Below are 13,087 nucleotides of genomic sequence, written 5' to 3'. Positions count from 1 at the left end.
CAATGTTTTCTGTATGTTAAGCATGCCCTCTACCACTGAGCTACACCTCTGTCCCTTATTTCCTTTAAAATTTATACTCATATAATAATACAAGACACACATAACACTATACAATGCCCTGTTTCATTTATTCATATAAATGTATTTTATATATACAGACTAGAACATTTTATACATGTGTTTCTCTGTAGATTTTTACCATTTCAATAAAAACTAATTGAGAAATACCAGTTAATATAACTAGGATTAAAAGGAGCATAATATTTTCTAAAAAGCAAGATACACTTTCTACTTCTATATTTAGAAAATAAAATGTGATATAAAAGTTTCTCAGCATCTTATAAAACTGGAATGTGTCCCAAAACGTTTAAAATGTTTTCTATGTGTCTTAATGTAGCTATATAGATTTTCTTTTGCATTTATTTATTTTTACTTCAAAAACCACCCAAAATCTTTCCATTTATAGCAATGTAATTAACATAAATTCAAATCACTGAGTTAATAATTAAAGATATTAAATTAATAATTAGTCATATTTCCCAACATTATATATATCATTGTGAATACATGCTATAGGCTTTACCTATAAGTTAGCTAGAAAAATTTGTTTCTAAATATATTGCTATTTTAAAAATTTACCACTTTAATTGCAGTAAGAATGTGTGTAAATCTTGGGGAAATTTTAAAATTATGTGACTTGTGATCCTTTATGTTGGTGTAAAAATAGTATAGTATGTAATAATTTTAAATAAAAAACAAGAGTTTAACAGAGATAAAATAATAAAAGTTCATATTTAAATTTTTTCTTTTGTTTTGAAAAATAAATTGGTGGTAAATTAATTTATAACATTAATCATGACCATGTTTTTAATAATGACTATGATTACTTGAGATAGTTAAACAGAAGTTTCAGAAAAAAGTAAGTATTTTAGGATCAAAAATTAGCTTTTATGTCCAAAAAATTTATTGTTTAATATTTAGAAAATTAAATACAATCAGAGGAGATAAGTTACAGATACTCACTGGTGATTAAATTTTGTATAAAAAAGTATGTGGAAGCACAGCCTTTCCTAAATGTGAATCCTCTTTTGACTTAGCGTTACACAACTTATTATGGATTTGACAGTCACAGTTGCCCAGTTGTTACTGACTTCACTGCCAACACAAAGCATGTGAATGCGGTCTTAATACTCTTGTTTAATATGCTATCAATGTGAAAATGGTATACAATGCTAAAAGTATAAGGACTGATTAACAGCACTTGCCAGGAAAGCTACAAGTGGTTATTCTAAAAATATGATTTGGAAGGAAGAGCAATGAACTAGCTTTAATTCACTGGTATTTTGAATAACCAGTTCATTGCTGGGCTGCATCATTCATGCAGTTAAGGGCCTTTGCCACTCAGCATTTACATCATCAAATGGAATTCCAAAATTTGAGGTATAAAATACACATATACAGGAAATAAAAGAACAAAAACCCTAACACCTAACTTCAAAGCTTCCTCTTGTTTCCTTTCTGCATTCACTGCCCTGGCTAAAACAAAATACTACCATAAAAGCCTTGAATTCATGTGCAGCTTCTGTTTGGTCACAGGGGCATCACAACTAATTGCCCGCACATGGCCCTGGGGACTGGCTTCTGTGTCTAGAAGGTGGATGAAACACTCTGCAGTCTAGTGAAGACATTTACAACAGAGGGGATCATGTAACTGCTCCAATCACACATGGCCTTGTCTGTCAAGCTCACTTCTGCAAGCATCATCAAGCTGCAAAGCGATTTTTTTTTTCAAAATGAAGATCTGCTTTTAATATCAGTGGTGGAGCCTCTGTTTTAAAGGCACTCTCAGCAGCAGACCCAACCACTTTTCCACATTTAATCTCAGCCTCCACATGACTTCCCAGACACTCACCATATTTAAACATGAAACATTACCATATTCTGAAACAAAAAGGCACACGGACCATATTATTTTCTTTAAGAGTTCCTATACTTTGGGGGATTAAAAAGAAATTCATGGAAAAAATTGATATTTACTATGAAGTTCAGACATTGCCTCCCATTCAGAATCTAATATTCTTCACAATTTCATGTTTGGCTTTTGTTTTTGCATTAATTAAATATTTTTAAAAAGTTGATAAAAGACAGAAGAAAACTCTTTTCTTAAAAAAAAGTCCATGCGGGCAAAGCTGCAGCAAATCACCCTAAGCCCCCAGCCCCTGACAGCAGGCCCCACCCGGGGCAGGACTTACGTGCGTGCCTGGCTCTGTGCTTGTGTGGTCTGCTGTGATCCTTTTCCCAGCGTGGATCTTCCCCCTGCTCTGTGCCTTCTGATGAGACGGCAAAGGAGACCAGAGAAGGAGGTGCTTCGGACTGCCCTCCTTCCCCTGGAGGAGCCACACACCACTTTGCTGCCTGCAGCCTGCACCCTTCAGTCTTCTGCTCGTCAGAGCAGTCGAGGATCACTTCCACCCGGGGCAGCCCCGCGGCTGCTGCTCCGCTGTCCTGGATCACTCTCAGCTCCCTGCCGCTGGAGACTTGGAGAATCTTGCTGGACCTCCGAGCAGGGTCTGCTGTCTCATCAGCAGGGGCAGAATTTATGAGGACAACCCTGTCGTGCTGCGAGCTAGGGCCCGGGTCAGGGTCAGCAGACGCAGGCTTCTCAGCTCCCAGGAGAGCTACTGCGGGGCAGCCGGTGTCCTTGTGCCCCTCCTGTGGCAGGGACAGTTGCAGCTCCACCACAGCGGCGCCTGGCCGCCCTGCTTCTGGCTTTTCTCTGAAGATGACCTCTTCTACCAGAGATCCTTCTCGGGAGTCGAGCGTGTGGGGAGCTGTCTGATAACTGGGGCCTGTTTCTTCTTTTACATTTCCTGCACAATCAGAGTCACTTCTTTGGTCTTCAGCTAGAGGAGCTCCGCTCTTGGCGAAGGAGAACTCCCTGTACTGGGTCTCTGTGGCCGGTCGAATTTGTAGGGTGGTACTTTCCTCATACCCTTCATGCGTCAGGTGCTCATGGTTTGTGTTTCCTGTTTCAGAGACCACAGCCTCATTTATTTCACTGGATGGTCTGTACACAGAAAAATAATACCAGACAGTTAACTCAGAGTGTGTTGCACCTGCCAAAGAATTTTCCTGACGTTTATGTCTGATACAGTGCATGATACAATCAGAATATTTCTCCCTAATGTCAATTGCAAAATATTTGAAAACAAGTTGCAACATGTTTGTATGATTGTGTAAAGAGCTTCCAAATAAACTTGTGTTTAAAGCACACCAAAGGTGCTTACAAAAGACTTTGAAATTTAAATCCATCCTAAATTATTCAACTTTACAAAAAATATCACGGGTTGTACTTACATGGGTGTCCTTTATCTGAAATTATTTGTGTATCCTGAAATAACTATATTTGCTCTAATGTGACAAAGCACTTCAATGTCTTACTGAATTTTAGTCTAGCCATTATAGAGTCAGATGAACATATCCAGCAGCTTCAGATCAATCTTAAATTACAGATACTTCAAGCAACCCTTTTAAACGCTGTACTTTCTTGAAAGGGATGAAATAGAAGCTGTTTTTAAGCTCCAGTGAGCATGTGTTTGGTAATAAGTGGACCCTGGCCCAGTCCTCTTGTGCAAAGAGAAATCCTTTCCATGCTGAATGAATCATTAAGTCATAGAGTATTTATAATCTGAGATGTCTTCCTTTCTATTGGAACTTGTCTCTTGCAGCATTTGCCTTTTAGGATTTCTGAAGTCAAACTGTTCCTTTATCTCTGAGCTAAGAAACCCAGCGCTGTTGGCCACAGTTCTTTGTATGATCTTACTCGTTCTCCGTAGGCTTTTTGCAGATTCTGGTTTTGGAGAAGGCCGTGTCAGTTCAGGAGTTAAAGAATTTCTTTTTAAAAGTCTAAACCCTGAATGCTTTTAGAAGAGAAGCATCATTCACAGAACAGCTGTGGGAGATGCCTTCATTACTTGCATTTTTTAAAAACATAGCAGCAGAAGCTATCTTTGCCTCTTTTCTGTTCCTTCAAAATGTACCCCACTTACAGCAGGGGGTTGTCACTAGAAGGGGGGAGCTGTTGTTTCTTTCCACTCAAAGGAATTGACCTTAGAATTTCTGTGACAGTACAATTTCAGATCAATCATCAAAATACTCTTAACTTTGCTTTGGACTGTATTTGGCAAAACAAAACAAAAAACAGTAATAAACACACTTCAGCTTTCACTCTGCAAATAATCTGAAAAGCTCCCTGGTGTACTGTAGTATTTTTCAAAAAATTATACTACCATGATGACAGCAAACTCGATAGGAAGATGAAATGATAGGAAATGAAAAATTCACTCTATCAAGCTGCGTTTGAGGGTATCAAAAGTTCAGAGTTTTAGTCTAGGAAGGCCTTAGGACGGAAGTAGATTAAATCACTTTGAGTTATGTTAACAATCAATTATGAAGCTAAGGATAGGGCAGGTTCAATTCTCTCCAGCCTTACAAACTGGAACCCAGGCAGACGGACCAGATAAAGTTAACATTTCTTGGTAGCTGGAGTAAAATGTATATGGCAAGTCTCCAACTCATGAACATTAGAGCCGCGAACTTTAACAGATACGAAGGGACTTCGCTTTAGGGACATTCCTAGCGGTAAGCAAATCCCGGGAGTAGCTCACGTGTCTGTGGGCCATTGTCACAGCCACACTGCTGTGTTTACTGTGCAGTGCTCAGTCAGAGCTCAGGGTGTCCAGAAGAAAGAGGAAAAGTGTGGTGATGTGGAGGGGATGCTAGGAAGCACAAAGCAACATACACTGTATATTTGTGTCAGAGGTGTGTAGGACTCATTTTGTCTGACTTATAGTGAGTCTGGCTTACAAACTTCTCCTGAAACAGAACTTGTTTGTAATAAAAGCACATGAGGAGACAGATTAAAGCTTTGATCATCTTCTTTTCAGTCTCTACAGTGACTCAGTTGCAGTGTATACATATAATTATGCAATCATTTATCTTTTTATATATTGTCATTTTAATAAAGTTTAAAATAGCAAAGACTCAATGTAAAGGAATTTTTAAGGCTAGTATAACCAGCTGTCTCTCGATGACAATCCAGGCAAGTCAAACTCTTATCTTCCAGTGAAAATGACAGTGTTATGAGAGAATATTTCATTTGTGGAAACAATATTCAGATAGCTAGAGTGGTAGTGGCTGTTGATTATGTTTGACCTGATTTTAATTTGGAATTCTATCTTGCATTCATCAATTAACTATTTCATTAAAAAGTCAACATACTTAGAAGAAAATTATAATAACTGTGATTCTAGTCATTTAAGGTAAAAAAAAATCTAGCCCACTTACTTCTCAAGTTAAATATGTACATAAGACTCAGCTGTAAACTACCATGAATTTTCCCTGGGTGTCCCAGATGAGTCTGGTCTACATAAATAGGCCTCGATCATTAAATTGTTAAAGCCATTACAAGGACAACAAATTAGAAACAGCTATTTTGAAGAAAACAAGCCATTATAATAGCCATTGCTGATTTAATATCATCTTACTCTGAAGTCCTACCATGCTTTTGCTCTTCTGTTTCCATTTGTTCTATCATGTTGTATCTTATTGGATATTATTATGTGTGATAGTATAAACAAATTTTCTATGGAAAATGAGATAATGTAATAGCCATTGTTCATTTTCTGTTATTTGGTTCTGAATGCCCTGTAATACTTTCATTCTCTTTAATGGTTTTATACTATTTTGTTATGCCTGATACTATTGTAAATGAAGTTATGCTCAGTTATTTCAAATAAAGAGATATTATGGTAGTTACTGTTAATTACAGGTTGTCTTCTGGTGAAATACTGTGTTGCTTACACTGTTCTGTTCTCATCTGCTTTGTTACATCCTGTTTTGTCTTAATCTCTTTAAAATTAAAAAAAAAAAACAAGGACAATAAATTAGAATAAATCATTTCCCCATTTTGGGCCTGAGTGAACTTTTACAAAATGGAAGTCTTCAAATAAGTCACAGATTTATGCATGATAATAGCAAACACTGGGACTAAACTTGGTAATGTTTCTGTTAGGTTCCTTTTGAAAGCAAGTAAGAGCTTTGTAAGTAAGTGGAATCCTAAGGTCTTAAACATGAAGCTGGGTGAGCACATATTTAGATGGGAGACTCTAAGGCTATGTTATGGTATCATGATTCTGACAATGGTGAGTTCATTTTTAAATAGAAATAGAATCATACTGAATGAATACAGGAGGGATAACAATCCATATACTATTTCTGCAAAGTTAAGGCCAAATTTAGAGGGTTTTAAGACTCTGTGAGACATGTTCTCTGATCTCTCCTGAAGGCCATACTCCAGGAAACCAGAACATTCTTGTCTGGATAAAACAATAGGCAGGACTTTGAGTTAAAAATAAATATGGAACCTGCCTGGCAAGTGTGAGGTCCTAAGTTTGAGTCCCAGTATCAACCAAACAAACAAACAAAACCCTAAAAATCAATACGGATTGTACTGCGATTTGTACTGTAACAATGTTGAGGCTATTGTGTATATGTGATTGCCCTCAGTGTTGTTTTGTTTAATCTTTCAAAGTTTTTTCTCCATTTTTTAAATGATGGTGGTGTTTAGCAAGATGGAATACACAAATTGTTTGCTTTGATAGACTCAAATCTTTATTCTACACATAAGCTTTTGTCCACGTTCAAATAGTGGCTTCACTAGAGGTCCTGGTAAGTAGAAATTTGCTTTCAAGTTTTTTGTTTGCTTTTGTTTTCCTTCTCCTGACTATTTCCTTTCTATGCAAAAATATTGTACAGCTCAATGGTTTAACATTTAAACATTTTAAATCCATCTATGAATCTGGGAATTATAACTGAGGAATCCTGATCCATTAGGGAGTCCTGACTTTGGAAAGAAGGATTAAATTATGCTCAATATACAGAGTGTTCTAAGGAAGTAGTCTAAAATACCTGAGCTTTTCAACAAGTTGAAAACACAGATTTTCAAGTTAATTCTCACTTAACCAGAAAGCCCGAATAGAGTCACTGCTGTAGTATTTGTGCTCCGCTGCCCTGACCTCCGCATCCCACAGCTCTCAGCTCCGAGTAAATCACATAATATACAGAGAGAGGAGCTGTAATCATTTCCACTTAGTTTCCAAACCAATTTATACACCAGAAAATGTGCTGTACCTTTTGATGAGCATCTGGAGACAGTCAGTGATGCTCTCCATGAGTTTGATGACTTCTGAGTAGGTGAGGTCTGCACACAGGTTGCCGTTGATAGATACCACCTCATCCCCCTCACACAGTCCAGACCCAGAGGCCTTGCTCTGGCTTCGAATCTGAGTGGGATAAAATAGGAAGCACAGTTACATCCACATAACTTGCAAAAATTATGCCAACATCTCTGGAAGACAGAAGTTTCCAAACTGTAAAACCAACCAGTTAAAAAAAGATGTAAGCAAATTTATTTCTTTAATGCTTTAACAGATCATGGTCTTTTCTGCATTTTCCAAATATCTCAGAACCAAGCCTGCCTGGCCACTGCTTCGTGAACTTTTTTTATTAATTTATTAATTTTTTAGTAGTAGATGTTTGTGATACATAATGAATACATTCATTGTGGGAAGTCAGTACATGTACAAAATGCATCTTAATCCTTTTTCCTTCCCTTTCCCCTTCTTTTTCTTCCCTGTGCCTCCAATTTTATTTTTGCTTGTTATCTTTTAAGACCATCTCCACACTTCTCACCACCTCCTAAATAGACCACACACATATAATCTATCACATGGTACCATGTCAACATTTAATTTATAACACTATAAACGAGCAGGAGAAAAGGCAACTGAATCAATGCAAAAGAACCATAATAAAAGAAGAATGGGAAAAGATACTAGGTATTTAAATTGAGTATACATCAAAAATAATTATCCCACATTGTAAAGTTTTGTCCCATTCATAAAGGGACTGATCCATCAACATAAAATATAACAGCTTGTCCCATGGCCAAGAAAGGTGGAGAACTGTGACTGAAGAGAGGTGATACAGGACAGGGCATATGAGAGAGAGAGAGAGAGAGAGAGAGAGAGAGAGAGAGAGAGAGAGAGAGAGAGAGAGAGAGAGAGAGAGAGAGAGAGAGAGAGAGAGAGAGAGAGAGAGATGGGAACCATCCCAGGATCAGGAGGAGATGATACCAGGGAGGACATCAACAAGAGAACGACTTGATTAAAATCAATTAAGGCATAGTACTAAGTACTCCTCAGTGAGGAGGAACTGGAGCTCATATCCTGTGTAACTGTGGTTATGGGGAGACCATATGCTGGTTATTCTTTGTCTCCCTTCTGGTCCTATTCCCGACCCTCTCCCATGGGTCAGTGACCTCTAGAGATCACATTGGCTTCTAGCTGAGTTAGGTCAACAGAAGCACCAATAAATTATCAAAGTGTAAGGGGGAAGGAGAGATTAGGATGGTTCTCCTTAAAGGCTATTCTGGGTCATGGTCTGGTGATGGTCCTGCTCCTTGGTCTAAAGACTGTCCCTCCCCCAGCTGCTGTAACATTCGTTGTGTTCATTAACAAACACTTATTTCCCTGCATTTTCAGACCTAAGGGTAATAAGAACTTTATGCTCTTATTGTCTGGGGTTCTGGGCACTTCATTATCATTTCTTGGTTCCTTTAAATCTGGTTTTGCTCCTTGTATTTCATTATCTTTCTTGAGTTTGCCACCTTCTTCTTGCTAGGATACCAATGTGCTTAGATTTCATTTTATAACAGCAGCTTCATACATAGCTTCTGATAAACTATGCATTATGATTGTACAACCTCAAATTTGAGAGCACTTTAAGATGCTATGCGAGGTATTTTCTACAAAGGGCAATCTCTCTGTGACTATTAATATTAAGCTTCTGATTCCAAAGACTTCAAATTTTGGCAAGCAGAATTTCTTGAAAAATGTTTTCATAGGCAACTTCAGGTCTAATTGGATAAGAAACACATTTCAATTTATCTCTGACTGCTATCCAGTTATTCCTGTTAAGGTATAACTGAAATTAATATGCTAACTGATAAAAGTTTGAAGTTTACATCTCCAAGTACATTTACATTTTAAATGATACTCCTAAAAACGAAAGAATACTTTTAGGAACAGAGGCAATGATGCTATTTGAGCTGATTCAGTTAGTTTTGTTTTTGCAGAGCCCAACATTTTATTGTCAGAAATTATAATTTATTTAAAGTCTTCCTTTTTTAAATAAGTCAACATCATTATATTTGCGGAAAGAATATAACAATTTATTCCCCAGGCCATAAGGAAGCAATAGGAAAGAATATTCTCCTGATTTTGAAATTATTAGTCGAAGTGGCACATATATTTATTTGTTTTACATGAGATATTTAAAGATCCACACAATAATCATTAATAAACTAAGGAAAAAATTACATCCAACCACCAAGTTAGGATTATACTTATTGTTCATATTTCATCCATTGAAATTTATCAAATAAAATTAGATGAATATCAAAGTATATTTTTGACGCATAAAATCCTTCATTTGATGGGGCCCTTCATTTTATGGAATCAAATGTCCTAAAAGCCAAACAAAAAATTCATTGTTTAGAGAACCACAGAAGTTTTATGTTCATAAAAATATGTGCCCTATATTCTGCCTGCCCACCATGGCCCAATCTTAGGTGGAGTTTCTTTTGTCATCAATAAGCTGCTTGAGCTTTAAGTAACTTCATAGTTTGCAAAGCAGAATGAAAAATTGATTGCTGGAAAATAAATACATCCTCAGTTTAACAGAGATGTCCATCACCTGAATATGTGCTGTGTTATGGAAACGTGCAGTTCATCATCATGCTTGTCAAGAGGAGCTTTTAATGGCATCTGAATAAGCCAGCGCATTGCAGAGATGGAGCATTGTGAGGGCCACACTCAGCATCCACTGTGTGATGGTGTTCCGCTAACCTTTTTCTGTTGTCTGAACAACAGGAAATATTCTCTCAAGAGCCCTATTAAGTTGGTGACACTTTCCTTGCCATTTCTGAAGAACTGATCCTTTTTCACTTTCTATAGAACGACTAACTCAAATGAAGATGTCATAATAGGATCTCTTATGCCAAAACTTATACCTTGCAAAGACCAGTTTCACCAATACAGCTCTGTTCATAGGTACATTATGACAAATAATTGTGCAGCAATGTACTGGTCTTTCCTTCCTTCTCTACTTCCCTTTCTCCATTCTTCCTTTTCTTTCTCTTTCTTTCTCCCCTCCCTTAACCTTCCCTTTCTTAGGCAGGTAATACTTACGTGTTCCCAAACTGATGTCAAATTCCTATATTTATGCCTCAGCCTCCCAAGTGCTGTAGTTTTCTAAAAATGTAGCATTTTTTTTTTCTGTCTGGATGAGGAATAAGCATTGGAAAGGATGCATGCAGAGTTCCATGATGTTTATGGAAGCTCAGAGAGTTGCTCAGAAGGGACTAGTGAATACAATGTATTGATTTCTTACATGCACATACACACACACATTCACAAGTATACACACATCCACAGACACACAGATATACCACAAACATGCCAAGGGAAAATAAAGGCTGTAAAATATGTTGGTACTGGTTTGTAAGATGTTTGAAACATTCTACATTTATTTTCTAGGTGTGTGTGTGTGTGTGTATGTGTGTGTGTGTGTGTGTGTGTGTGTGTGTGTGTGTAGGGTGTCGGAGGCTGAATTTAGGACATCTACAATTGATCCACATCCCCAGCTGTAGGGAGCAGCTTTGAATAGCTGCTGCTGCCCTGCCCCTCCTGCCTGAGGGCATTTTGTGTGTCAGCCTACATTTCCCATGATCCTCATGTCTGCCTACATTACCCATAATCCTCTCCTGCTTACGTCATATATCCGGATGTGATGATGACCTATCAGATAACACTCTGTGCCCTCTTCCTGCCCTTGGCCCGCCCCCCACCCTATATAAGTTGTAGCCATTTTAAAAATAAACGAGACTTGATTGGAATCGCATCCTGTCTCCATCTCTCTTTTCTCTTGCCCTGCCCCCATCCCTGATCCCTCTCCAGGTGAGACCCTTGGATTGGTCCGCAGGCCGGATCACCCAGCCCTGCCATTTTCAGTTTTAATCAAGTGTTTGGCATTATCTCATCAAGATATTTTATCTCACCAAGTAATATTTTATCTTTCATTTCCTCAATTACACACTTCATAACTGAACAAATAAAAAAAGATCTTGTTTTATGCCTTTTGGTACAAACATAAATAATTAAATATTAGCAATTTGTGTTTAATGAGTAGTTACTATGGTAAGCTTTTTATTTGCTGTATCACTTATTCCTACAAAACCTTGTAATGTTCATGGGGTCTGCCATCACATTTGTCTTCTTTGTAAGACAACTAAGAATCAAACAACTGGGTACCTTCCCTAAAATCACAAACTCTAGAGTGAGAAAAGGGAAGGAGGAAAGAGGATCATCACACCTGGTAGAGGTACAGGTAAAGTCTGGGAGGAAATAGAAAGGACTAGGCAGAAGTGATAAGCATTTGCCTGGTTGCTTCATTTTCTTTCTTTCTCTGATATTGTTTTAGCATTACATACAAACTATTCTTTAAAAATCAGAAATGAGTCAATATGTTTCAAATTAAAAATTAAGAATGACTATCTTTTAGAATCTATGACATGACAAAGCATTCCTGTGGTGATGCCATTCCATGTGTAGGGCAATAGACCACAAGTGATGCTATCCATAAAATACTGGACTCCCTTTGGGTGGCTCTCTAGTTAATTAGATTACATAACTAAGACACACATATTGCAAATATTTACCAGACACTATATGTCATTGCTTATCACTGTCTTGGATCTATGCTAGGAAAGATTTATTTTACTGCAATCCCATCAAAATGGAGAGCTAAGACTTCTCTGAGAAATTTAACATTATTTGTGTGTCATAGAGTAAATTGAGAAGAATTCCAGCTATTCTATATATATTTTATTAATTCCTTGACAAAATGAAAAGAACTGGCTGAAACCAAGCATCAGAATTGACTTCTTAAAAAGTTTTGAACTTAACCTAATTTCTGCTGTATATGTCATATAACAGACACATGTGTCTGTTGGCAGTTGAACTAAAGTTTATCTCAGGAACTTCATCTCTTGGAAAACATCAACATACATGGTTAGGACCAAGATAATCTCTTCCATAAATTTCACCACCTTACTAAAATGTATGAGAAAGAATAAAAAGCTTAGTGTAAATCTGTCCTATCACATGTGGGACTCTTCTCAATCCACACAATAAAGTCTCAGGAACATGCTGTTAGCTAAGATGATATAAGAGATGATTGTAGACAGCAATTAAAGTTTTGGATGAGAGTTGTAGTCTATGACCCAGCAGCTCTTTCTAAAGCTGCAGTTCTTTCTCAATTTCCTAGTTCAGACATTTGGCAGAACTTTCTTGGGCCTGTGAGACAAGATCGCATGAGTATTCCCTCATCCACCTGCTCTTAGCCCAAACTGTAAGTAGATTTGTATTCTTCAACTGACATTAGAAAATTGGTCAGAAGAGCAACTGGGAAACCCAGCAGAAATGGTGATGGTGGCTAAGGTTTTAGGAATAAGTAAATCTTCTTTGAAAGGCCTTGTTACCCAGAGCCAGAACTCCAACCTCAGGCCTTGGTGAAGCAGTTTCATAGTATCTAGGATGAGTTCACAACTTGCTGGGAATTCATCTTGATAGTTGTTATGGATTAAAAACTGATGGTCAACTTAACACCAGCTGAACTAAATCAGCATGGTGCTGAGTGTAGATGGCCCACCCAAGGAAAGCTGCCAGCATAAATAGAGATGTAGAGAAGAAAAGCGAGTGTTCCTAAGTGTTGCTCTTTTGAGCCATTGGTTCTCCTGGAGGAGCTTGTCATGGCTATCTTCCCCAATACTGATTTAGCCATTATCATTGGAGGAGTTTGGGACATTGCTGGTGAGAGTGGCTATGGTTCACTTTGGGGGAGCTCTGGTCCTTACACTAAGCATCGCTTCCTGGCTCTGCGGGGGAAGATGTGTGCTGTTTGATCT

At 37.7% G+C, this 13,087-nt stretch overlaps 1 protein-coding gene across 1 annotated transcript in view; it reads right to left on the bottom strand.

Moving 5' to 3' along the window:
• Window positions 1–13,087, bottom strand: part of Synpo2 (synaptopodin 2) — a 177,696-nt gene that overhangs the window by 41,459 nt on the left and 123,150 nt on the right. Inside the window, exons 2-3 of the mRNA XM_003476796.4 lie at window positions 7,192–7,343; window positions 2,253–3,067 (exon numbers count right to left, since the gene is read on the bottom strand). Of these exons, the coding sequence (XP_003476844.1) occupies window positions 2,253–3,067; window positions 7,192–7,343 (967 nt within the window). The remainder of the gene's footprint in view (window positions 1–2,252; window positions 3,068–7,191; window positions 7,344–13,087) is intronic.

The sequence above is a fragment of the Cavia porcellus genome, unplaced genomic scaffold (assembly GCF_034190915.1).
Source record: "Cavia porcellus strain 051 isolate PalLab524CR breed Dunkin Hartley unplaced genomic scaffold, mCavPor4.1 scaffold_14, whole genome shotgun sequence".
NCBI classification, from domain to species: domain Eukaryota; kingdom Metazoa; phylum Chordata; class Mammalia; order Rodentia; family Caviidae; genus Cavia; species Cavia porcellus.
Note: the sequence above shows the minus strand (reverse complement) of the source record. Positions and strands in the feature narration are given on the sequence as shown.